The following is a 26350-nucleotide window of genomic DNA, read 5'->3' as shown; positions in this document are numbered from 1 at the left end:
TTCAGTCTAAAAATTCTCCCAGAGACCATGGGTATATTTAGCAGTACATGCTGCAGTTAGCTACTTTGATGGATAAACACGCAGTGGAGTAGACTTTCCGGCCTAGTAGGTCTAACTTTCTTCCTTCTTTTTCAAGTGGAACCACGTGTTGTTTACCAGCCTTGGAAGCAAAAGCACAGTCAATTACTAAGGAATTGGGAGCTGGGTGATTAAAGAGGTAAGTATTGTCCTTCTCCATTATACGGTAGAGGCTTTCTAGCCATTTAGATGTCGGGGTGGAGGTGTGCAGGACCTCCCAAGCGCACTTCGCAGCTCGCGTTATCACCGGGAGGGCAACCGGTGCTGTAGATTGTGCCTTAAGCATGAAATTGTAGACAGGGTCGTCTATAGTCGCCAATTTGGATCGTAGGTCAAGTCCCAAGGCGTCTGCCATGCCTCAAATGTGCCTGTGGTAGGCCTCAATTTCTTCATTGGGGGACACATATACTGTTGGAGGTACATCGGTGGGAGGCTCCACAATGGTGTCTTCTCCTTCGGGATCAGACTCAAAGTCTGACAAGCCATAATGTTCGGAGGGCGAGCCCGTGGGTGATGCAGGTACCACAGTTTGAGCCTGTGCCATTGTCATAGGTGAGGCCAAGACGGCCGATGTCTGGGTCACTATGGAGCGAGTTGCTGGGGGCCTTGTCTGAAAAGGTTGATGAGAGACAGTAATGATATCAGTTTGAGTAGCTGTCTGCATGGTAGTGGGATGGACCTTAGTAGCAGCCTTAGATAACGTGGTCAGTGACATAGCAGAGGGAAGTGATGTTAAGGGTTCCCAAGGCCGGGCTGCTCCCAAGGAAGGAGCGTGAGAGCAGGAAGTTATCGCAGGTCCAGAGCCAGATATCTGGAGAGGTGGCGCATGGGTGAAACCGCAGGTGTGCCAGGGTAGAGGACTCTGCAATTGGGCTGCTGAAAGTGACGGCACCAGATGAAGCGGAGGTGCAGGGATAGTTTGGGAATCCTCCTCTGATGGGAGGAATCCATTAAATGTAGCCTGGGACGGAGTGCTTGCGGTCGAATTCAGGAGAGACAGAAGTGTCTGCATCGTAGAAGGGGGGAGGCCCACCTCGGTATCCATAGCAGTGTCCTCGATGTCAAATGCCGGGAGCGGTGATCGATATCGAGGAGTGACTTGTTTCGATGTTGAAATCACCGGTGTATGTAACGTTGATGGGATGTTGGGACAATGTGTAGGCGGTGTCGATGGGGGGGAAGAAGGGACCGGCGTCGGCTCTGGTGGAAGCGATCTCGCCCTCGGCATCGAGAAGTTCGATTCTCAATGTTGGTCTCGGCATCGAGTCGATATTGGTGTCAGAGGGTCGACTTTGAAACACTGATCAGGCGCGGAAGGTGCAGGAAGAGCTGACAAAGAAGACTGAATTGCTGAAGAGGGCGGAGTACGATCTCGAGTCAGATCGATTAACTTTTGCCACTTTTCCGGTGTCGATGCAGTAGCCGGGGCTGGGCATTTCAGAGACTTTGTCCTATTGGTACGCTCATCGACGTCGGGGTTGCTGTCGGTAGTTGAAGAGACACGATGCTTATGTTTTGACGTTGACGTGAAGGATTTTCCCGAAGTCGAGGGGCTGTGTGTAGCTTTCGACCGCAAGGAACGGTTTGATGCTGAGGCATATCTGGGAGACTCCGAACATGTTGAGGTCGAGGATTTCAGTCTCAAATGAGGTGACGCCGAATGCGTCGAGGTCAAGGATTTTGATCTCAAATGAGGCTACGCCAAATGTGTTGACTTCGAAGGTTTTGATTGCGAGTGAGGCGTCGAAGTAGGTTTTGATGGAGTCTTCGATGTCGAAGGACGTGGTGTGCCCAGTGCCGAGGGACTTAACACCTCGTCATAGATTGCCACCCTGAGGCGAAGTGCCCAATTCTTCCGCATTTGCTTGGAAAACGAAAGGCATGTTTTGCAAGAGGAGACATTATGCTCCTCACCCAAGCAAATCAGGCACAAGTCATGAAGGTCTTTTGAGGGGAGCTTAGCATTGCAGCCCTCACACCTCTTAAAAGACTTTTTCTCCTTAGCCATAACCGTAGGCGAGAGGGCTAGTCAAGTCCAGTCCGCGGTCAAAGCCAGTTGAAGGTCGTCAGCCGGTCCGAGTCAGAAATTAAGAAATGTCATCAGCCAGAAATAGGTCATATACTAAAGTTCAGTCCAGTAATAATTTAATTTTAAAAAAAATAGAACTCATGAGGAACTTTCCGATGGAGAGGCGGCAGACCGAGGTCCAAACGCAAAGGTGGTCGGAAAAGAACTGAGGAACTTGGTGCCCAGCCCGCTCTTAAATAGCACACTCTGTGTGGGGGTGGGGCTTGGATGCCTTGATAAGCTGAGGCATGGCTACTGTGGGGCTTCTTGCGCAGGCGCAGAAACCACTCTTATGGCTGTCAACAGATCTCAATCCAGATCCTATGCATACCTTGCTTTAAAAATCAAAGTGCATTTTCACAGCTCAGAAGTTATAGTAATATTAAAGTGAATGTCTGGTGCATGATCTGGACTGTAACACTGATACTCCTCTACTTAAGGCTAGTGCCAGTCGCCAATTCCTGATAAACCTGGCCTCCAAGACACAGCATGATGTAGTGCACCTGTAACAACTGCAGGTGTTGACTGAGAATGGTCACAGCAGTTGTAAGCAGTCTTTGCAAAAAAGGCATGGATGCTGAGTTAATGCTACGTTGCAGAATCTAGGCATGCTTGGGACTTTCTGTGTCTCTGCTACTTCTGCTGGCACTGAGCAGGAGTTAAATATCACTGCAGTGAAGCAGTTTGTGAACTGCATCCTTGATGACATTTTATACTATTCTTTTACTGACTGATATCCTAATACTGCATGAGGCTGTTCTCACACACAGTCTAACCTGGGCTAGGGACACCCAGCCTGGGTTAGGCTGCACAAAAGAATCGCCGGGATCCATATGGATCCCAGCAGCGCCTCAGCAGCAAACCCGCCAAAGAACCCAGATGGTTAGCCGAAGTTAACTTGGGTTAACTGCTCGTGCGTCAGCGCAGCTGTTCTCAGCTGCTGCTGACATAGGAGTGGGCTCCTAGTCTCTGCTGGTGGGATCCCCACAATACACCATGCAGTGCATTGTGGGATCTCCAGGGGCCAGAATAACACGTCCCAGTCCCTGTGTTCCCTGGGGCAGTGGCAGACAGTCGGCGGGGAAGCCTTCCCTGCCTGCCCTCCATGTGTGCTTCAAACAGTACACTTGCAGCACTAGCACTGGTGCTTCTGAAGCACAGGCATGTGTGCAAGAGCGCAACTATTTTGGAGCTATCCCTGCACTCTGGAAGTGCTCTGTTACAGCAGATACATGTGCCTGAGAACTGGGGATGTGTTCCTTCTGTAACAAAATGCTTTCAAATTGCAGGGAGAGCTCCTAAATAGTCATACACTTAGGCAAAATGCCTGTGCTTTGGAATGTTGGAGGTGTTGTGTAAGATTGCTATTGTGCAAATATGGAAAATTGTGTGATTGAGGTGCTGCGATGCTATGGCCATTATTCCCACTTGCACAGTGGCATGCTTGTGGTATGCTGCGGGACATGTCAGCCACAGTTAATATATTTTGTTATCAGTCACAGAACTAAAATAGGATAGAATGTGATGGTATTATGCAGACTATTTTACTGAAATTCTTTTCTACCTTTGTGTTGAAATCCAGGGCATTTTGAGAAGTCTTGTATAATTCAGGGTATTTCAGCATATTTTCCTTGTGGCAGGATCTCTCAAATATTCCAAGTGTAAGCGGGGGCATAGCTGTAAACATCTAATGTGTAAACCAAATGTAACATCAGATCAACTTGATAAAGCATCAGTATATTTTAATAATCACAGTTTAAATATATAAAAATTATATAAAAATCTTACCACATTGTAAAGTCCTATGCACCATCTTTCAAATAATATTTGTCCAGAAAATCCATTAACAAAGGCAAACCATATCTGAAGAAGAGGAAATTTTAACACATATTTAATTTTACTTGGTCTGAACTAATGTTTGTTTCAACAAAATAAAAGGGTGATGTGTAACTGAAAATTCACATGATAACAAGACATAGAATAAAACACGCAACTGTGAAATAATTTAAAATGAGGACTGAATAGTGTTCTCATCCTAGTATTATCCTACATGCCACAAACATTTAAAATACCTTATTTAAGGCTAAACAAGTCACAATAACTCTAAATGAAAAAGTCTAAAGTAGTCTGCTCCCTTTATCAGTCTTTTAAAAAACCCAATATTAAGGGGTCATTTGAACATTGCTTCTGCTTGGAACTAAATATTGTCTGAAAAAGAGTATTTCTTCTGTACACAAAATGTTACCTTGCATTTACTTTGCATTTATTTAATTTAAAATCTCCCACACACTGCAAAACATGGATGATCAACAATATTAAAGAAAAAGAGCAAATTTTATCTACTAATCTACTGATATTTAGAATCAACATGACACAGAGTTAGCCACAGTTCACGTTTCATTTAACCTCATTATAGGAGAATGAATTGTTACAAATTCTCCATCTGTAGGGATGTGATCAGGCTGGACTCTAGATGTCTAACAAGATGAACAATCTCTCTTTTAACATACCAGAAAATGTGTGCCCACAAGTAAAAACAAGTGTCTGCTTATTTGCTTTGTTTTATTACAGCAGAAAATAATACAAAGATAAACTGCAAAATGATTAATAGTCTGTATTTTTAAATTTACTTTTAAATTTCTATCCTGCTTCTTGGTCAATAAAAGCTCACAGGGTGGTTAAAAACAACAATCAATTTCATTATAAACTTCCTCCCATCACAACGATAACCCAACTAGCATAATATAGCTCATAATTTATGATGAGCATTTTCATGCTAGATTGGTCACCACGAAAAATTATTTTAGTCATCATACTCAGTCTTCTTATGTTTGATAACAGAATTAAAGCTCTTTCAACTTAGTTTTCTTAAGTGCAAATGTGTAAGTAGAAGAAATGTATTGGCCATAACACATATTTCTATTGCAGCTTTTCAAACAGCACAGAACAGACCCTTCTAAAGTAGATTGTGTACATCTACTATCTTCTGCCAGCTGAACTGAGTGCATTTTTATCCTGCCCTTTCTTCAACAAAGAACAAAATAATAGAACTAGGGATGTGCACGAAAGGTTGTTCGGCGCCGGCGGGGGTAGGGCTTTAAGGGCGGGGGAGAGTGTACTCACCCCCCCCGCCGCATTTCCCCCGCCGGCGCTCTCGGAATTAGAAGCCCCTCGGGACGGCAGCGTTCCTCCCTGCCGTCCCGTTGCCCCCGTCGGCCGGAAGTGGCCGGAAGTCCCGTTTGCGCGTGCGCCCGTCGTGCGCGCGCGCGCGTACGGCCGCGCGCACGCACGACGGGCGCACGCGCGAACGGGACTTCCGGCCACTTCCGGCCGACGGGGGCAACGGGACGGCAGGGAGGAACGCTGCCATCCCGAGGGGCTTCTAATTCCGAGAGCGCCGGCGGGGGAAATGCGGCGGGGGGGGTGAGTACACTCTCCCCCGCCCTTAAAGCCCTACCCCCGCCGGCGCCGAAACGCCGAATCGCCCCCACCACCCGAAACGTTTCGGCGGCCTTTTCAATGGCCGCCGAAATGTTTCGGGCTCAAGCCTAAATAGAACACACTGATTAAAGCAGCTACAAATGAAAAACACAAGATAAAAGCCACATTCAAAAGCAGCAGAATAAAAACATTTGGGGCACTACCATAAAACCCAGTAAAATGCCTGGGTGAATAAAAAAATCTTGACTTAGCACCTGAAAATGAAATATGACATATGTATCTGCTGGGTGGGTGGGGGTGGAGGAAACTACCTGACAAGCCCTTAGGCTTCTCTGAACTACATTGTTTATTCCCACCGCCCCATATCTATCTATTAAGGATGTGCAATTTGATTGGCACACAAATCGATTTGCACCGAATCAGGGGTGATCACCCCTTAAATGAAGGGACTTTCAGGTTGAATTGAATCAGCCCTGATTTGGCACGAACTGATTTGAGCGGCCATTTTGGTGGGCTTCCCCATCTTCCTGATTGGCTTCCTGGCATTGGCTTCTGATTGGCTTGAGATCTCCTTGCTTCTTGGTTGGCTTGTTATCATACAAAGCAAGTGTTGGCATGGGAAACTGTGCCCCCATTGGTTGGGGAGAGGGAGGAGGGAGCAGGAACACTTTTGGAGGGAATTTCAAAATGTATATTCAAAGGGAGTGGAGGCAGAGAGTCAAAGCACTTATGAAGAAGAGGGTACATCAGAGGTCAGACAGGAGGAAGGAAGTTTTGATTTTGTGGTATGCTTTTCTTAGCATTGAGTATATGCTGTGCTATTGCTGCTATAACTGTTCTTCTGGATCTCAGATTAACAAAGGGGAAACCAAAATGGAGGGAATTTCAAAATGTATTCAAAGGGACTGGGAATCAGACAGAGCCCTTACATCAGAAGCCTTTACAGTTGCTGCTGTAACTATCTGGTTTTGCTGGATCTCAGATTGACAAAGGAAGAACCTGGCTGGCTGGCTGGCTTCCTTGAGTTGTGGTTTTGGTTTGGTCTGTTTGTAAGATGGTGTTGTGGCGAGAAATAGACAGTGGCAGCTCAGCTCAGTATGCGTGTGTAATATTTCTTGGTGACTGTACAAAGAGCTTCATGTCTGGCCTCGAAAGTAACTTGCGCTTCACTCACTGCAGTGGTCTGCTCTGCAATCTGCACTGCAAGGTGTACTCACTCAGTCAAAATGTTGCTGAAGATGTTGCTGTAGTTGAGCTTATGGCTATGCTTGCTGGCTGCTAAAGGTGCTGCTGTGGCAGTTGCTACAATGCTGAAGTCAGGAGTCATAATTTTGTGTGAGAGAGCAACTTCTGCCAGTGATGCTACTGCAGTGCAGGGACTGTGGCGGGCAGTGGATTCTGGGTCAACAATTCTTTTTTTGGCCATCTTTGGACTGTACGTTTGGCAAAATGTGGTGTCCTGTTCTGTGTTGGGAGGGATTTTATGTACGTCTATTCTGCAGTGTTATTTTTTACAAGGCAGGGTCGCAAATGTGTGCACTCTGCTTGTTTTTCCCATAAGCAACAATGGAGAACTTAAATCACCCCATTGTTTCCCATGGGTAGGTCCTACTTGACTAAAGAACAATATATCATGCCACACTTTTACATCTTTACATGGGGCCTTAGTCTTTCTTCTCTCCTATCCTAGTTAGTGACTTCTATACTAATTTGGGAGCTGTGTGTGGTTCTGATCATCTGATAAAATGCAAGGGAGATGGCAGGGTGGGGGAGTGATCATCTGCTATGCAGAAGCTGGGTCGGAGAGCTTTTCATCCTACCTCGTTAAAGAGCTGGGTAGAGCTGCTGGGTAGGATGGAGCCTTCCAAACCAGTTGCTACTTAGCAGAAAATCATTTCCTCCTCCTCCTCTCTTGCTTTTTACTCAGATGATCAGAAAACGAGCATGCACAGCTCTCGAACTAGGGAAGGAGGCATCTCCTACCCTATTAATGATTGTGAGAACCAGCCTACTGTTTTCCAACGCAGTCAGTTCACAGGGGTGATCAATATGTTAATTACAGCAGGAACTGAAATCTCATCTAAGTGGAACATAGGACAGATGGAAAGAAAGAAAGGACTGATGAAGCTAACTTATAATTATGCTACTAACAGTGAAGCTTCTTCTTCTTCTTCTTCTTCTTATTATTATTATTATTTACATTTATATCCCGCTCTTCCTCCAAGGAGCCCAGAGCGGTGTACTACATACTTGCGTTTCTCTTTCACAACAACCCTGTGAAGTAGGTTAGGCTGAGAGAGAAGTGACTGGCCCAGAATCACCCAGCTAGTTTCATGGCTGAATGGGGATTTGAACTCAGGTCTCCCCGGTCCTAGTCCAGCACTCTAACCACTACACCACTCTAGCTCTGATAACTTGATAACTCATAACTTGATAACTCATGATAACGATTTCAGGGAAAGAAGAGAAAGAAGATACACCAGAACTAAATTTTGATTTGTTTATGAAGACATTTTGGAACTATATGATTAAATATTCAAGAGCTATTATTTCCTGTTGAAGTATCTCATAGGAAGAATCTCACATTCAGCTGACAGTATCTCACGATTACTACAAGAATGAGAAACCATTATGTATATATTTATTCTGGTTTTATTTTATTTTTGTTATATATTTACAATGTAATTATTATTTTATTATGTTTGGTAACTAATTTAAGCAAATATGTTAAATGTGCTTAAAAGCCTACATTTTCCACAGTAGCAACCACCCTTTAATATTTTAATACTTAGAATCTGATTTTACAAATGAAAATGAAAATGTATTAAGAAAAAAACCCATAATTATACACAGAAGGAATCCCCACTTCAATGGTGATTTTAAAAAGGTTTACAAACTGTTCCAATTTGAAAAATTTATACTGGCATCTGTGCCATTATTACCTCAATTATATATAGGACGATGTTCTTGTAGAAGCAGTATAAAATGCATTTAGCAATTCTGCTATAATTCCAGGCTCCGTGGACCAAGAGTAAGTTCTTCAAGTACTTGAACTACAAATTATAATGAAAAAAGCAAAACAAAACTTAGATTGCTATGTATACAGTGTTTATTTCTCACTTAATAGAACTGTCTTTTTATTTTCTTTATCAACAGAAACATTTACCTGAGCTATTGAATAATCTGAAGAATTAGCTGCTTGTAGCCCTTCGTTTCCACTAATGCCAACACCAACATGTGCTGTTTGTATCATACTAACATCATTAGCTCCATCACCAATTGCCAGTGTTACTACCTTTACCTGTTTTTTAACCATTTCTACAACTTCAGATTTCTGAAGAGGGGAAACCCTAAAAAACAAAGAAACAAAAAATCCACAAGATTTTAGAATATCATAATATTTTATTTTTCTACAAGTAAGGCAACAAAAAGTCAGAAGTGCTATGGAGGGCTCTTACCATTGCCTTCCAAAACAAAAATACTAGCAATAATTGAATTCTTGAGGTCCTTTCTAAATATTGTAGTAGAACAATGCAGAGGACAAAAATGCCACATAGAATCATACAATTTTAAAACTGGAAGTGTTCATAGAATTTTAGAACTGGAAGTAAGCACAGTGGGCTTAGAGGTTAAAAAGGGGGGGCACTGTGGCTCTTCCCTCCTCGCCCCCCCATCCTCCCTGCAGCCAGACACTGCCACGCCCCATCCGATTCCTGCGGCCAGCGATCTTTAGGGGGCAAAGGGGGGAACTTTCCCCTCGCTCAGTCTCCCCCTTCACCCAGTCTCCCCCCTACCCGCAGCAACTGCCACCGCTGCGGCTTAAAAAAAAAAATTAAGTAAAAGGGAAAAACCTTCCTCCCCCACTCTGGAGCTTTTTTTTTTTTTTTTTTTAAAGGGCGGCAAGAGCCTTTTTGCCTATGGGAAGCAAATAGATTAATCCACCCCTGAGGGCAGGGATTATTTTTTTTCCTGTGGAGAAACATTTAGCTATGCAATTTTCCACCTATAGTCTGAAATGAAATCCAGGAACCCATCACCTGATGTTTTATCAACTAGGCCTGAGCACACAGCAAAAGAGAAAAATAAGCAGAAGCACAGACCTATTCAATAAGGATCTTTAAAGGGGAGTATGTATCCCTACATATTTATTCATTCAGACCTCACAGAAGTAGGGCTTCTTTCTCTCTCTCCCTCTCTTTTTTTAGGTGACATCAGTACAGAGAAGGATTACTTCCACAACAGGAAGCAGAGACAGAAAGAATTCCAGAATATCCCTGCATGATTTTTAAGGAACACAATCATCCTGGGCAAAAGAGGAATTATGCAATATCCTTGAATCAGGAGCAGCTGGTGCAGGTGCTAGGGATGTGCATGAACCAGTTCAGTGGCCCCTTTCCGGACCTCCAAACTGGTCCAGTAGTGGTGGTGGGCTACCTTTAAGCAGGAGGGAGGGTGCTCTTACCCCCCTGCTGGCACTGTGCTGAAAATCGCTGGCATGTGGCGGCAGCATACCCTCTTGCTGCCCTAGTCAGTGTCAGACCAGACCACGTGCATGCACACCGGCCTGACTCACCAGCCACTTCCACCCCACGACAGTGATTTTCGGCTGTCGTGGGGTGGAAGTGGCCAGTGTGTCAGACTTGAAGTGGCCGGTGTGCATGCACATGTACTCTCGTTGCCCCCTGGCTACTCCTGCCTTGAATAGTACAGAAGTAAGGCACACCCATTGGAACAACTCCTGCAGAATAAAATGTTTGTCACTTCTGTTCATGTGAATACAGCTGAAATCACTTGCACCATAATGGTACTGAGATACATAATCTATTTATGGAAGAAAAGATCAGTATTTGGTGGAACTTAAACTAGGCTTTTACCTGCTAGCATGCATGCTACTGGGCCTACTGGGCTTGTATAAGCCTCATTATAACAGATGGTGGTCAAGCCCCTTCAGGGTTTCAACCATTTGGAAATCTGTTAAAAAGGCTTTAGGAAAGTCTATTTTGCACATGTAATACAAAAGAACAAATGTTTTATCCAACTAGATTTACAGGTGTAACAGAATGTTAAAAAAAACAGGTTGCTCATCTGTAACATGATCTGTAAGTGGTCTGTCGTCATTCATAAGACTGGGTTCTGCACCTGTGCAGATATTGCAGGTGGAATATCAAAGCTACTTGCAGTCCTCATGCACCGCCCCTCATGTTCAACGTGACCATTTATTTCCATGGTTGAAGTGCCCTTCCTTTGGCTCCTAGACAACCACCTCAATAGGATGACCATCCCACAAAGTCTTCCAGAGAGCACTGGTAAGTCTTTATCTATTCACTTACTACTGTGGGGAGGATAGGACTGTGTTCTGAATGTACGGATCAATTTCAGATAATAAGTTACAGATGAGCAACCTGTTAATATGTAGCGTGATCCATAGGACATTCATAAGCTCATTAGCAAGCTTTTCCAGGAAGAGGCAGTAGTAAGCTATTGCAAAATTATCTTCAAGACTCCCCTTCCAAAATTAGCCTCCACAGCAGAATGTAGGTCAATTGCATAGGGTTTCATAAAGGGTAGTTCAGACATCCATGTTGCCACATTACAGATCTCTTCTGTTTGGATCCCTGAGAGATGTGCCACCAATCTTGCATAAGCTCTAGTAGAGTGAACTCTAATTATGCATGGTGATTTTATCTTCTGAACCTTGTATACTAAATAGATTAGTTCTACCAGCCAATGGGATAGGAATTGCCTTGATATAGGATGACCTTTTGACCTACTCTTATAGGCCACAAAAGACTGTATACTCTTACAAAACCCCTTAGCCCTATCTAAGTAAAAGTGAACTCTGAACATCCAGTGAATGTAAAGATGTCTCTAGAGCAGTTGTTTCCCAAACTGGAAGCCTCTAGATGTTGCTGAACTACAACTCCCATCAGCCCCCGATAAAATTTATTTTGACTGGGGTTGATGGGAAATATAGTTCAGCAACATCTGGAGGCTCCCAGTTTGGGAACCACTCCTCTAGAGGTATTGTTATTGTGCCATCATGTCGGTGTCGACTCCTGGCGATCACAGAGCCATGTGGTTTTCTTTGGTAGAATACAGAGGGTTTCCCATTGCCTCCTCTCACGCAGTATGGGATGATGCCTTTCAGCATCTTCCTATATCGCTGCTGCCTTATATAGGTGTTTCCCATAGTCTGGGAAACATACCAGCGGGGATTTGAACCAGCAACCTCTTGCTCCCTAGGCAAGTTACTTCCCCACTGTGCCATTAGGTGGCTATAGGTATTGTAGGGTTTCTGAAAAAATGTAGGTAACACAATACCCTGATTCAGGTGAAAATCTGACACCACCTTGGGTAGAACAAAGGATCCATCCACATGAGCACCCTATCAGGATAAAATTTTATATAGCGAGTCAATTCTTAGAGCTGTTAACTCACTCACTCTCTTTGCAGTAGTTATGGCTACTAGAAAAGCAATCTTCAATGAAAGTAATTTAAAAGAAATGGAAGCCATTGGCTGAAAAGATGGTTCAGTAAGAGCTGAAAGAACCAATTAAAGGCTCCAATTGGTTGTCTAACTGGAGGACATAGATTATTTATCCATTTAAGGAATATTTTGCAATCTGGATGAAAAAATGCAGTCCTACCATCTCATCCCTTATATCTTGAAGATATTGTTGCCTAGTGGACCTCCAGGGATTCATTAGCCAAACCACTGCTTTTAAACTTGCCAACTATAAAGGAACTTATCTAATAGTCGTATCCTCAGGAGTAAAACCCTGCACACCTGCATACAACTTAAATCTCTTCAATTTGTAAGCATAAATATGCCTAGTGAAGACCTTTCTTTTGTTTAAAAGCTGTCAGCTTTAGAGTCCTTAGACTGGGATGTAGAATTTGATCCCTGTCCTGGGACAACAGATCTGGACATTGTGGTAGCTGCCAGTACCTGCGTGTTGATAGTCGGAGCAGAAGCAGAAACCACGCCTGGCGGTTTCTGGGGCTGGCAGAATTTATTTATTTATTTATTCATTCATTCATTCATTCATTCATTTATTCATTCAATCAATTTTAATACCATCCTTCCAAAATGGCTCAGGGAGGTTTACAATAAAAAAACTATAAAACATCATAAAACAACAATTAAACAATCAAAACGATTTAAAAATCCTGAAAAACCAGGTAACAACATTAAAAACATTTACAACATTTTAAAAACCCTTGAAGGCCAGGCCAAACAGACAGGTTTTGAGGGCTGCCCTGAAGACCAATAAAGAATTCAAGTTACCAATTTCTGTAGGGAGTGCATTCCACAGTCCAGGAGCGGCAACAGAGAAGGCCCGCCTCTGAGTCACCACCAGACACACTGGTGGTAACTGGAGACGGACCTCTTCAGATGACCTTAACATGTGGTGGGGAATGAAGGACACATTCTCTTGGAGAACTTTGGCCACTACTCTGCCCAGCAGAGTATAAGGAGGAAACATGTAAAGTACTCAGTTTCTCCAGCTCCGAGGGAATGCATCTCCCATTAAATGTTTTCCCACACCTGCTCTGGAGCAATATTTTGGGCACTTTTTGTTCTGTTGTGAACAGATCCAACATTGGTTTCCCTTAGCATTTTAATATTTTTGTTATATATTTCTGATGACTCTCTCATTCGTGGAGCCCATTGCTGCCCTGCTTAAATTGTCCAATAAAATACTTTCTGTTCTTTTTATGTGCAAAGCAATCCACTGAGCTATGCACCAGTTCCACAACTGCACAATGAAAGTGCAGAGAGATTGGGAGACTGCATCCCCTTCTCTTTTTAAAGCTAGGAACACTGCTAACTGTTTCAGAAAATTTATGTGAAACTTTCTCTGTCTCCCCCATATTCCCTATGCTTGGCAACCCCCATTGTGTGCCTCTCATCTTGAGAGGGACACATCAGTTACATCCTTGCAGTAGGAGTTGGAACCTTGAATGGAACCCCCTCCAGCAAGTTTCTGTCCAGAGTCCATCACCATAGGAAGTGAGGGGATATGCAGGTTTATCTGTTGACTGTCTATAATGGGTCTGAAAACAGAGAGGAACCATAACAGAAAAGAATGCATCCTTACATGGGCATACTGGACAGTGCCACTGCATGAGGCCGTAAGCCCCAGTAATCTTTGAATCTGATGTGCATAAACAAGTAGAGTTTTGAACTCTATCACACCGCCAGTATTGACAATGCACAGGACCCATGCATCTAGTGTTATGTTCTGCCATGCAGGTACATAGCTTGCTAGCCTTATAGAGGTGGAGGTTTACTTTCTATGGAATCCGGTGGGACAGTCAAACCATCGAAGATGACACTTGCTTGGCTCCTGTTGCTTACTAAGGGAGCCCTATTGTTTGCCTTTGATGCTGTTGCTCTTACGCTGATATTGATGATAGGGCTTCTTGTAATCCCTCCTTTCTGGTGGCTTAAAGGACCAACACTGGTGGTTAACAGGCTTATTACGGTAAGATGAATAAGATTGTGTAATAGATGTAAATATTTTCACAGTATACTTTCATTTATTTGATTTCTCCATCATATCCTCACTAAACAAGCCCTTTCTACCAAAGGGAAGGCCCTCAATTTTCTCCTTCATATCCAACTGCAGGTTTGCAGAATGTAGTCACGCATGTCTTCTCAATTAAAAAGCAGTTGCCAATGACCTTGACTCCATGTCTGCCAAGTGCTTTGCTGTGCTACGAGCTTGGCAGGTGGTATTTGTGGACTTAGCAAAGATATTTGTGAAATTTCTGACAGAATTCCTCTGGTAGGCTCATGCTCTTTTGCAATTTTCCCAGATTGAATGGTGGAACCTGGCCATGCAGGCCATATAATCTGCAATCTTAATGGAGACACACACAATAGAATACACTCTCCTACCCATCTTATCAGTTTTGCAGCCCTCCTTGTCTACTGGTGTAGGCTGGAGACAGCCAGACTTGCTGGAAGTTGCACAGTTTATCATTAACAAGTTTGACATGGGATGTTTCAATAGGAAAGCGCCATCCTCCTTCTGCACTCAGTACAAGCCTTCTAATCTCTTAGAGACTGGAGTTGCATCAACCATGCAGACTTTGCAGACTATGTAATGCCCAGGAGCATAGGTAGAGCAAACATTTGTGTAGCATAAGACACTGCCATGAAATCATAGGGTATTTAATTTCTGAAGTCTGCTTTTTAAACTCCAGACCTAAAACTTCAGCCATCTCAGACACCTGTATGTGATATGATATGCCTTCAACTCCTCAAGGAAGACCTAAATGGTATATTTTCATCGGGAGATGGGTCAGAAGGGTGTTCCATTGCTGCAGACTATAATCCTTTTTCAGAGGAGGATCTCTCCCCCTTCTGAATTGCCTGAGTAGATGTATCTGAAGCATATGTACCCTGTATGAGAGATCAGCAGAGACCATCAGTGCATCTCCTTACAGAGCACCAGCACATCCTTAGCATACATAATTTGAGTCTGTGAAATAGCAGTTAATGTAGGCAGAGACTTTAAGGAAGGAGGAGGACCTGCAACCACTGTAGAGATTTTAATGATTCCTGGGGTGCAGATGAAGCCCGCCAGTTTGAGCTGACTTAAGATGGTCACTCCTGTCACCTCTCATTCTCTCCAAGGAAGCAGACCTTTGTGCCTTCCACATACGGTAGTCATCATAGTCATATGGCAAGCCTGGAGACATAGTGCAGCGGCATTCTTGAACCCTTCTGCTGCAGCTGTGATGGTGAGAACAACCCAGCGATACAGGCAGACTTCAGTAACTGGAGCAACTGCAGCAGTGTGAGCACTGTGTAAAAGCCCTGTGTACATAACCCGATGCAGAAGTATGATCAAAATGCTGAGTAGAGAGTAATGTTTAGTTGGAGGCATAGAAGCCGTTTTGGGAATAGGCATAACATCCTCCTTCACATCCAGCCCTAGATTAAAAAACCCTCTAAACGTTGAAGCTGATCGAGTGCTTTCAGTAGAATCTAAAGGAGAAAGCAAGGAATGGGTAATGTCCTCCCGTTAGAATTTCCTCCTCAACATTGATAATCGATATCAATGAAGAAGGATGACCTCATGAACGAGACTTTTCTCACATCTCTGTCGATGGATCCAGCAATGGAGATAAGTGTCTTGATGCAGTCTCTGTCGATGCCAGTATCAGGTCCGAAGCTTCCTCCCCTGACATTGAGGTTGACATCGGCAGCTGCTTTGATGTTGACAGCGAAGGTGCTGGCTTAGCCATCACAGCTGACTCCTTCAACATCGAAATCAATGTTGATGTCTACGTCCGCTTCAGTGTCGACAGTGGATATGCCTGTACCACAATTGTTTGAACCCCTGATGGGGACGGTGTTCAAAGAAGGATTTTGATGCTCAGGCATCTGTTGACTCGTGAGGTTTTCATTTATTTGATAGTGACTCTGAAAGTAGTTCCTCATCTGAGCATCTTTTCTTTTTCTTATGTTTCCTATCGTGACTCCCGGAAGCACAACCTCCACTGGGCATTTGAATATATGCCCCCCCAGTGTCAACACTGCACTTGACGTCAATGGTTTAGAGGGTGCCATGCTGATACTGATAACGGTGCCTTGAGTTGAAGTGTCCAGTTTTTAAAGATTTGGAGAGAGAAGGACATGCAAAACCTGCATGTCTTTGTATTATGATCCTTGCCTAAGGAGATCAAACAAGAGCCATGCCGATCAGTAAAAAGTAGCTTCCCCCACAATCCTTGCAATTCTTAAATATTTTCTTAATGTCCATTGAGAAATTGGAAAACCAACACCAAGCTGTGTAAAGCCAGGAAAAGTTTGTTGACAGCCCAAATCCATCAACAAAACCACACTGTATCAATGAGGAGTCAGCAACCAATCCAAGAAAGTCAAAAACACTTCATCAAACTCTCACTCCTCTCTCTCGAACCAAATCCAACTTAGGAGCTCAAGCCGATGAGGTAAATGCTTTGGTGTTCGGAAAGGAACTAAAGAAAAGGTGTTCTAACCGCCGAAATAAACGGTCATGCTGTTTATTTCGGGGCAGTGCATGAGCACTGCAAGGAGCTTGGATATTCCACATGTGAGGTCCTGTGCAAGCGCAGAACCCAGGCTTATGAGTGTCCTATGGATCATGCTACAGATTGATGCATTTCTTCCATTATATGCCTTTATTTTATGTTTCTTTACAACTGAACTCCAGAACTATGCAGAAAAATATAGTCTCTTTTGAAGGAAAATTATTTCAATACAATTTTATGAATATTTCAAATATAACAAACAAACAAAAAAAAAATCACTCTACCTGCAACAAATAACAGCTTTACATGACAGAGCCAAATCCAGGAAATACTGCCTTACGCCAAATGTCAGGGCATACTTCAGTGTTTTACCATCAATAATAAGAGCAAAATCATTTTCCTTCCTCAGCGCATCACCAAAAGTGCTGCAATGATGACTTAATACTTCTCTTGTCATCTGTTAAATACCAGCATCAAAAGATAAACATTAGTTCACTTCTGTTCAATAGTTTAAAATTTCTTCCAACACTCAAATAATATTTAGTGAGAGATTCATTTATCATCAGGTATACTCATACAGATATACAAATTCAATGGTATTACATCAACGTCTGTATTTTTACTTAAAAATTAATTAATTGGAAGTACTCTTGTGATTGCCAAGGAAACATCAGAATGACATTTGAAGCAAGCCCTTTAACCATGTTTTACTTTGCATAAACATAAGAGTAGTTAAAGTTTCTTGACTAATCCATATTAATAAATGAAAGCAGTTGCCCACAAATCCTTCATTTTGGGGTGGGGGTGGGGGGAGACACATTCTTTCCTTCTTTAGCTGCCTATATTGGTCTGCTCTTACTCCTCAAAGTGCACATGACAAAGTACAAGCTTAACAGTTGTTATGAGGGGAGTGATAATTATTGGGACCATGCAATGGGAGAAAATAAATTTAAGCCTTTCTCTTCACATTACAGTCTTGATTCCTCCCCCTCCCCCACTCAAATGGCTGTTCACTTTGGGAGGGAAGCTCAAATGACGCATGAAGTTAATTGTGTGTACTGTAGTTTCACCCACACCTTAAAATAAAAATAAAAAATTGGATGTCCAGGCTGCAACTTCCAAAGGGAAACAAGCCTGAGGGCGCTGGGAAGGGACATCTTAACCCTTTGCTCTGTCCGTTTTTTACCTCCAACTCTTGCCCCTCAAGCTATTTTTGAATAGCTTGTTAAAATCAGTTTTTTGGGGAAGTGTCAGGACCCTGCTTACCAGTCGTAATTGGCTCCGATGCCACCGGCTGTCTCGGACGAGCCAGGACTCTTGGGTCTCCTCTTTGAATTTTTAGAAGAGATTCTGAATAAGATACTTCCCACTGACTTGCAGAGAGATACCACATTTGTTCATGGACAATTCTGCCACTTAAATTAGCTGAATGCATTACTTTTTACACCAGAATATGCTCAAGGTGGAAAAGGTGGATTTTTAAAATTTTTATTTTGTATTTTTAAAAAGGAATTTTGAACAAGAAACTTCCCACTGACTACCTGTGCGGCACATACATTTTACAGGGAAGCAGTCCTTCCAGGCTTCCACTCTCCCCTCTTCCTCCTTCACCTCTACTCCAACAAATGGTGGTGGTGGGGAGAAACTGGAGGTGGTAGGAACTAGCTTACTAGGCAGCAAATCTTCCAAGTCCCCTGTTTTTATGCTGCTGCTGCCACATTTCTTCTCCCCACACACCCACTTTTCCTCCTCCTCCTCAGGTGCCTGCTGGCTTCAATAAACTGTGGCCCCTGCTGCCTCGACTCACGCTCATCCTCCCTTCTGTCCCTCCTCACTAGTGTCAATGCTGGTGGGGAGGGGAAACAGTGGAGTGATCAGCTTAGTGGGAAAGGTGGTGAGCTGGGAGAGACGTGGGAGAGCATGGGGCAAAAAGAGATGAATCAGTGCAGGGAGCAGGGTGAAGGGGAAAGAGCACTAGAAGAAACCTGGGGAGAGAAGGGGGAGAATAAAAGAATTGGTGGAGGAAGTGGGAGCAGAGCAAACCCAGGAAGTAGTTCTGGAAGGAGCTAGTAAAGGAACCAGCAGAAGGAGTGGGACAGAGTGGGAAAGAGTCAGGGAGAGGAGAAAGGAGGAAACTGCTTCTTTTACTGATGAAGGAGCGATAATGGCATCATAGCGACAATGGCATTATGTGTGTGAATATGCACACAGGCACAGCTGAATGGGCAGGCAGAGGCAACTGGGCTGTCTCTGTTGCTCAGCAGCCTTCTCACCCCGCCCCCCACCTGGCCCCAACATCATCGCGCACACCAAGCCTGGCTGTATTGGATAGGACAGGAAGCACTGCAGTCAGCCCTCACTGCATGCCCATCACTTGCGTGAATTGTGCCAGCAGGCTCGACCACCTGGGGCAGGAAGAGGAAAGGCGGGAATGGAAAGGCACAACTTTAAGAAATGTTTGGGTTGTACAGCAATATTAATACCAAGCCATGCTGCTGATGTGGGGTGGTCTAGTGGTTCGGGAGCTCAGGTCCTCCTGGAGAGAGGATGAGTATAGAATGGTGGCCACTGTTGGATGAGGAACCATGGTGCCCAAACCCCCTCCACAACACTCTGAGCCAATGGCTGTGGGTAGGAAGATGCACAGGAGGCAATTTGGAGGTAGACAGACTAGAAGCAGAAAAAAAGAGCTAGGATGCAAAGGGAAGTGTCAAGGGTGAAAAAACAGGTTGTTCACTTGTAACTCTTGCTCTGGAAGTGATCTGTTGTATTCATAATGAAATGGGTTCTTTGCCTGTGCAGGGACCTCACGGGCAGACTAACTAGCTCCTCGAGATGCCCACTCTGCCCTGCACGCGCTTCGTGCTTTCCTTGTAAATCGCAGTTGGGGGCAGTTTTTTGCAGACTGCCTGTTCCTGACGATCTGTCTTGTTACTGGTAAGTGACCTCTCTTTAATTTAATTTTTGTATATACTGGGTTGGTTCTGGGAGGGTCTTATTAATACAACGGATCACTTCCAGATCAAGAGTTACAGGTGAGTAACCTGTTTATCTGGATCGTGATCCATTGCATTCATAATGAAATGGGTGATTAGCCAGCTTTTTTCCATGGTGGTGGGTACAGTAGACTCTTAGCTTATGGCAACACCCTCTTTAAAACGCTTGTCCCAAACTCAGCCTGTCTTGCCATTTGCAAGTCAATGGCATAATGCTTGATAAATGGCTGTTGAGATGACAATGTTGCTGCTGAGCAGACATCAGTCATCTGAATTCCTGACAAATGTGTGGCTGAGGCAGCATATGCTCTTGTTGAGTGTGCTCGTATAGTGCGTGGAGGATCTATCCCCTGCTGTTTTTAGGCATGAACAATCAGCTCCACTAACCAATGAGCTAGTCTCTGTCTCAATATAGTCAGACCCTTGTTTTTCCCCTTGTATGCTACAAATAGTTTTTTTGTCCTTCTTATTGCCTTTGTTCTCTTTAGATAATATAGAAGAGCCCGGTGGACATCCAGAGAACATAGCGCCCTTTCCAAGTCTGTTTCCGGTTTTTGGAAGAAGGTTGGTAAGATAATTTCCTGGTTTAGATGGAAGTCAGAAATAATCTTTGGACAAAAGTTTGGATCTAGCCACATGACAACCTTGTGCGGGTAGAACTGGGTGTATGATATGTCCATTCTCAAAGCCGTTAGCTCACTCACACACTTAGCTGTGGTGATAGTGATTAGGAATGATACTTTTGAGTGTGACCATCCTCAAACTTGCAATCTCCATTAGTTCAAATGGAGCTCCCATTAATGCTGACAAAACTAAAGATGAGTTCCATTGCTCTATAGGCTGTTTTATTGATGGATATTGTTATTAATTAATTAATTAATTAATTAATTAATTAGATTTCTATACCGCCCTTCCAAAAATGGCTCAGGGAGGTTTACACAGAGAAATAATAAATAAGTAAGATGGATCCCTGTCCCCAAAGGGCTCACAATTTAAAAAACATAGACACCAGCAACAGTCACTGGAGCTGGGGCTGGATATAGATTGTTGAGTCCTTTCATGAATCGCTTACACTCTGGATGAGAGCACACAGTTGTTCCATCCCACCCCTTGTGCCTAGAAGAGATGGCTGCCATATGGACTTTTATTGATACATTCGTTAATCCTCTCATTTTTAACAAGGTCATATAAAGAAGCACCTGCTTCACCGTGGCCCTTAATGGGCGAAAATCATGCTTCTGAGTATGGCTAGCGAATCGTTTCCACTTGCTGCTATAGTTGTGCCAAGTAGACAGTCATCTATTATTCAGCAGTATTCTTTTTAAAATCTGACCTTCCATGCAGGCATCCATGGTCTTTACATCTGGATGTAGTACCCTTCCCTTTTCTCTCACCAGAAGGTCCGGGATAAGTGGGAACCTGTGGTAGTTTCCCTTCAGAAGATGCAAACCATGGTTGTCTCGGCCACCATGGTGTCACCAGTATGAAAGTTATGTTGTCTTTGAAAGGGTCTATACTGATGCTTAAAATCTCTTCTATCTTAATACTAGGGCCTCTGGTGACCATAAGTGCGGTTACGTGAGCCTGCTGTTGAAACTGATGAGGAGGCCATAAATGTTTTTGCAGTATATTTTGATTTCTTTAATGATTCCATTGTGGAATCTGTATTTTCACTGAAGAATCCTTTGCCATAAAACGCTAAGCTTTCCACTTGCTCTTGCATGTCCTGTTGAAGCGCAGTGGACCTGAGCCAAGTGTAGCAACACATAGTAACTGCATTCACCATAGCTATGGATTCTGTTTCAGCAAGGTGTTTAAAAGCAATGAGCTGTTGTCTCATAACTGAGGTTGTTTTCTCATACAGCTCTGAGAATCTGTCCTGAAACTCTTCTGGAATCATTGAAGTAGAGTCTTGTAGTAAAGTGTCCCACAAAAAGTGGTTATACCGAGCCATACAAGCTGCATAATTTGCAATTCTGTTTGCCTGGCTACTGTAGATGTGGTATATATTTTCCTGCCGAACACATCTATCTTTCTCCCTCCTTTGTCAGATGGTGTTGTGTGCCAACGACCCCCTTTTGTAGCTGCCGCAGTCGATTACCATAGAGTTCGGTAGCAGGTGCCGCAGCAGATAAGCATTATCTTCTTCCTGCACTCTATATAAATTATCTAGGTGCTTTGATGTAGGTGTAGAGGTCAGGAGGACATCCCAGGCTGCCTTGGTGATAACTGGTATCACAGGGAGGGCTATTGGATGTGAAGATTTAGCCACTGCCATCATGTTATATACTGGATCTTTTAGCTCTGTCTCCGAGATCCTTAAGTCCATACCCAGAGCCTCAGCGATCTTCCTGATAAGAGCATGGTAAGCCTTTAGCTTTTCTGACGGGGATGTGGACAATTTCGGAGGCACATCTGAGGGTGGGTCTGACCGGTGGCTAGCCCTGTCAGAGTCTGACTCTGCCGATTCTGAAGAGTACCACTCGGCCTCTGATGATGATGGTGATTGTGGGACCGGAGGAGGAGTTGCTCTTTTCTTTCATTTACTTGACATCTTTGCTGGTACCTTTGGTACCTGTAGTAACTCAGAGGAAGGTGCACAAGGTTGCAATGGCTCTAATGGTCGTGTTTGACACGCAGTAGAGGCCATCTGTACAGAAAAAGCCTCAGCAGCTTGTGTTGCAGTAGTCACTAGAATGGGTTGGCGAACAGGTTCCTGCTGTGCTAGAATAGGCTGGTGAACAGGTTCATGCTGCGCTAGAATAGGTTGACGAACAGGTTCCTGCTGCCCCTTCCAACGGAGGTAATCCACATAATCATCTGGTAGTGCATGTTTAAAACTGCAAGAGTGTGTTAGATCTCTGTGAATTGACTGAGTTGTTTGCAAATGGAGCCTCTGTGAAAGAGCATATTGATTAGGGGACTTCCATGTCAGAGGTACAAAGGTCAAAGATGCACTAGAAACGGTTACTGGCAGAGGATGTATTGGTGCTTGTTCAGAGGTGTGTAGTCTCATTCCCTGCAGAGGAGATACTGATGATGTTCTTGGAGGTGGTCCTGGAGCACTGTCCACATCTTGATTGACGTCAAGGCCAGTACTAACAAATACTTAGAATGTCAACCCCGACGGTGTGCTAGATGTGGAGTCTAGTAGCTCTAACCGTGAATTTGCCTTATCTTGATCCAGTGAGAATCCCTCATCCTGGTCATAATCAGTCACCATATGCCCTTTCTATATCTTTCCACCAGCTGCGCTGCTCCTTTGTGTGTCGAAGGAGACTGCACTGGGGTTTGCACAGGGGAGAAAAGGCCACTTCCTTCCAGTGGCTGTTGCTGGTGGCTGTCTTATTTTTCTTTTTTAGATTGTGAGCCCTTTGGGGACAGGGAGCCATTTTTATTTATCTTTTTATATCTATGTAAACCACTTTGGAAACTTTTTGTTGAAAAGCGGTATATAAATATTCTTCGTATTTGTATTCTCAATGTTGAAGAAGGCATTGCTGGCGCAATCGGTGCCGATGTCGATGCTGCAATCAGTACAGATGTTGATGGCGATACTGCTGTCAGTGTCGAGTTGTAGGGTGTTGACATTGATGTCTTCTGTGTCAAGCCCTTTGGCGAGGCTATCAGTCTTGAGCCCTTCAGTATGGACATCAACGTCTTTCGTATCGATCCCTTCTGCGCGGGACTCGATGTCGATAAGGAGTTCTCCGATTCCCATGCCGAGTTACAATCTTGTACTAGTGTGGGCGACGGTGTTCCACTAGCCATTTACTGCGGTGCCTCTTTATTATTTATTTATTAATTATTTAAATTTATATCCTGCTCTTCTTCCAAGGAGCCCAGAGAGGTGTACTACATATTTAAGTTTCTCCTCACAACAACCCTGTGAAGTAGGTTAGGCTGAGAGAGAAGTGACTGGCCCAGAGTAACCCAGCAAGTATCATGGCTGAATGGGGAGGTGAACTCAGGTCTCCCTGGTCCTAGTCCAGCACTCTAACCATTACACCACGCTGGCTCTGTGGTGGGCGGCGAAGTGCTCTCCTCCTCTGAGTCATGTCTCTGCTTTCTCTCCTTATGCCTGTGGGTCTTCTTCAAGACCTCTTTTGGCTTCTTAAAGACAGGCTCTGATGCCACGGTTTTAGAATCTTTTGCAGCTCAGTGGGCACTCAACATGGAGCTTGGTATTGAAGTAAACCCTGACGCCGAAGAGTGGCTTGGTCTCGGAGTTGGTGGCTGCAGCACCTCATCATATAGCACTGCTCGTTGGCACAGCGCTCTATTTTTCAGTGTTTGTTTGGAGAATGAGCAACAGATTTTACAAGTTGCTGTATTGTGTTGCTCACCAAGACACAACAAGCATGAGTCGTGAAGGTCTGTAGATGGCAACTTAGCGCAGCATCCCACACATCTGTCGTAAATCTGTCAGGCTAGCCAGATGGAGCGGAAAACAGGCAGAGACAGAAATAGCCGTCTTACAGGAAGAAATTCTCCAAACCAGGTTCAGTCCGAATCCAATCCAATCAATCCAAACAGAGCCCAAATCGAAGTCCATGGGCAAGGTCAGCAAGTCCAGGGTCCAAATACAGTCAAGGCGATACATGAAACCAGCTGATTAGTTCACAGGAAATTGACGTTGCTATCAGCAGGGTAGCTGTGGTGCAGTCGTCTTAAATAGGCTGACCCCCGGTGCTGTTAATCAAGAGTTCCTGAGTCAGCAGCTTTGCCTGTTGTTCTATGCATGCAGTTCCTTAACTCTTGCTATCTCTTGGACCGATGCCTCTCCACAGCTGAGACTGGTCACGCCTTCTCCACAACAGCTGCTTCACTCGGCTCTAACTCATTTTCAATTCCCTGTGCATCGGACCCACTCTCCTTTGCAACTTCTGGTCCTTGCCCTCCCTCCTCTGCTGTAACCTCTGTCCCCTCCTCCAGCTCCTCCTCGGAGTCTTCCAGCATGCCCATGACAACATCTCTTGAATGTAGTTTTTGTCTCCATATTTAGGCGCGGATGGGATGAACACCCACCACGTCCGGCCAAACTCCTCACTACGTCTCTCAAAGTCCATTTTTATTCTTAGTAGTTAAATCGTCAAGCAAGAATAGTCAAAAGAAGTCTTGAGGTCAATAATCCGATAGTTCAATCCTAAATTCTCTTTTTGTTATTTCAGTTATACCGAGGAGCCAATACCGAGGTATAGAGATGCTTTGGCGGTCAAACAGAAACTAACGCCCCCAACTGCCGTTTACAACGAAAGCACGAAGCGTGTGCAGGGCAGAGTGGGCATCTCGAGGAGCTAGTTAGTCTGCCAGCAAGGTCCCTGTGCAGGCACAGAACCCATTTCATTATGCATGTAACGGATCATGATCCAGATCTGAATGTGATTAACCACGTGCTACAGCTCAAATAACACATCACACGGAGTTCCATTCCTTCCTCCATTCCCAATTTTTATTTTAGAACTAAAATTATCCTGAGCACAGTATGAGTTGAAGCTGATCAATGATGGATGGAGAGATGCTATATCTCCCTGCCTCCACATATCCAGTTGAAATGCAGCTCAGTCAGGATGCTAGATGAAAAATGACTAGAAGGGGAAGAGAAAAGCAGCTCTCTATTCATCTTTCTTCCACGCAGTTTGGACTGGGGGTGGGAGTAGGGATGTGTGTGGCAGGCATAGCCAGGTAGAGCTCAGGGAGAAACGTTGAGAAGCCAAGGGACAGAGAAGGGAAAGAAACTGGCAGAAACTGAGAGAGATCAGGGTATCAAAGAGTACATGGAAGATTATAAGTGGTGCATAGGACTGGGGTGAGAATGGGGAAAGGGAACAAACAGTTGTGGGAGGGATTACTTATATAGCAGAGTATTTCAGGAGCTAACTTACTCCCATTACAGCAGAAGGTAACAGAGTCTCAGGGGCAACAGCTTGTAAATAAGCATGGAGATTCATGTAAGATTAAACGAATCTACTTTATTCAGAAGTCCCATGATGATAGGAAAGTCCTATATCTAACCACTGGCTACATGGTGGTCAAAGAGAGACCTAAAGAAACATGGTGCTGAGAGAGAGAACAAGAAGCATTCTGGGAAGAAGAAGAAGAAGAAGGAAGTCACTCTCAGGAAGTTCTTGAGTACATTGTATCCATAGAGGGGTCATAGAGGCAGAGATAAACAGGAAAGAGAAGGAAACCCTATCTCTCTCTACTCCCAATGCCCCTAGTGGTCATTAGGGTTACTGGTGCAAAAGGTCGATGCCATCTGGAGCTGGATCTCCAACAGAAACAGCAAAAGAGAACAGAAGCAGAGTTGGCTAGGAAGTGAAGAAAAACCAGATGATGTGAAGTGGTGGTGAGAGGTTCTATGCTTACCATAGCCACCCTCTTTAATAGTAGTTCATTACAAATGATTCCACTGATGTTTTCCTTTAATTTCTCTAAGGAGTTTAATCTTACAAACCTTGCCAAATGTCAGTTCTTATCAGCCAACTTGGCTTCCATGACATTTATCTTTTCAGTCATGAGCAATACAGACCCTTAAAATTATCTTCTCAGCATCAGAGCACAGTACTAGCATCCATTTATACTTTCTGTTCTCAGATATAGAACAAATTCTCTTCTGTCACAAATTATGCCATTTTATTATCATGGGTCTCAAACCAAGACATTAATTTATCAAGGACATCCTATTTCTAAGATGGATGACATTTGTTACAAAATTCCACAGGAAGTCCAAAGGGGT

General features: G+C 44.0%; 1 protein-coding gene across 4 annotated transcripts in view; it reads right to left on the bottom strand.

Annotated features, from left to right (window-relative positions):
* ATP8A1 (ATPase phospholipid transporting 8A1) overlaps positions 1–26350 on the bottom strand; it is a 242997-nt gene that overhangs the window by 50974 nt on the left and 165673 nt on the right. For all 4 annotated transcript variants that reach the window (XM_053252646.1, XM_053252647.1, XM_053252644.1 and 1 more), the window contains 5 exons: positions 16900–17072; positions 8754–8937; positions 8530–8640; positions 3935–4009; positions 3711–3833 (listed from right to left, as the gene is read on the bottom strand). In XM_053252646.1, the coding sequence (XP_053108621.1) occupies positions 3711–3833; positions 3935–4009; positions 8530–8640; positions 8754–8937; positions 16900–17072 (666 nt within the window). The remainder of the gene's footprint in view (positions 1–3710; positions 3834–3934; positions 4010–8529; positions 8641–8753; positions 8938–16899; positions 17073–26350) is intronic.

The sequence above is a fragment of the Hemicordylus capensis genome, chromosome 5, assembly GCF_027244095.1.
Source record: "Hemicordylus capensis ecotype Gifberg chromosome 5, rHemCap1.1.pri, whole genome shotgun sequence".
NCBI classification, from domain to species: Eukaryota; Metazoa; Chordata; class Lepidosauria; order Squamata; family Cordylidae; genus Hemicordylus; species Hemicordylus capensis.
Note: the sequence above shows the minus strand (reverse complement) of the source record. Positions and strands in the feature narration are given on the sequence as shown.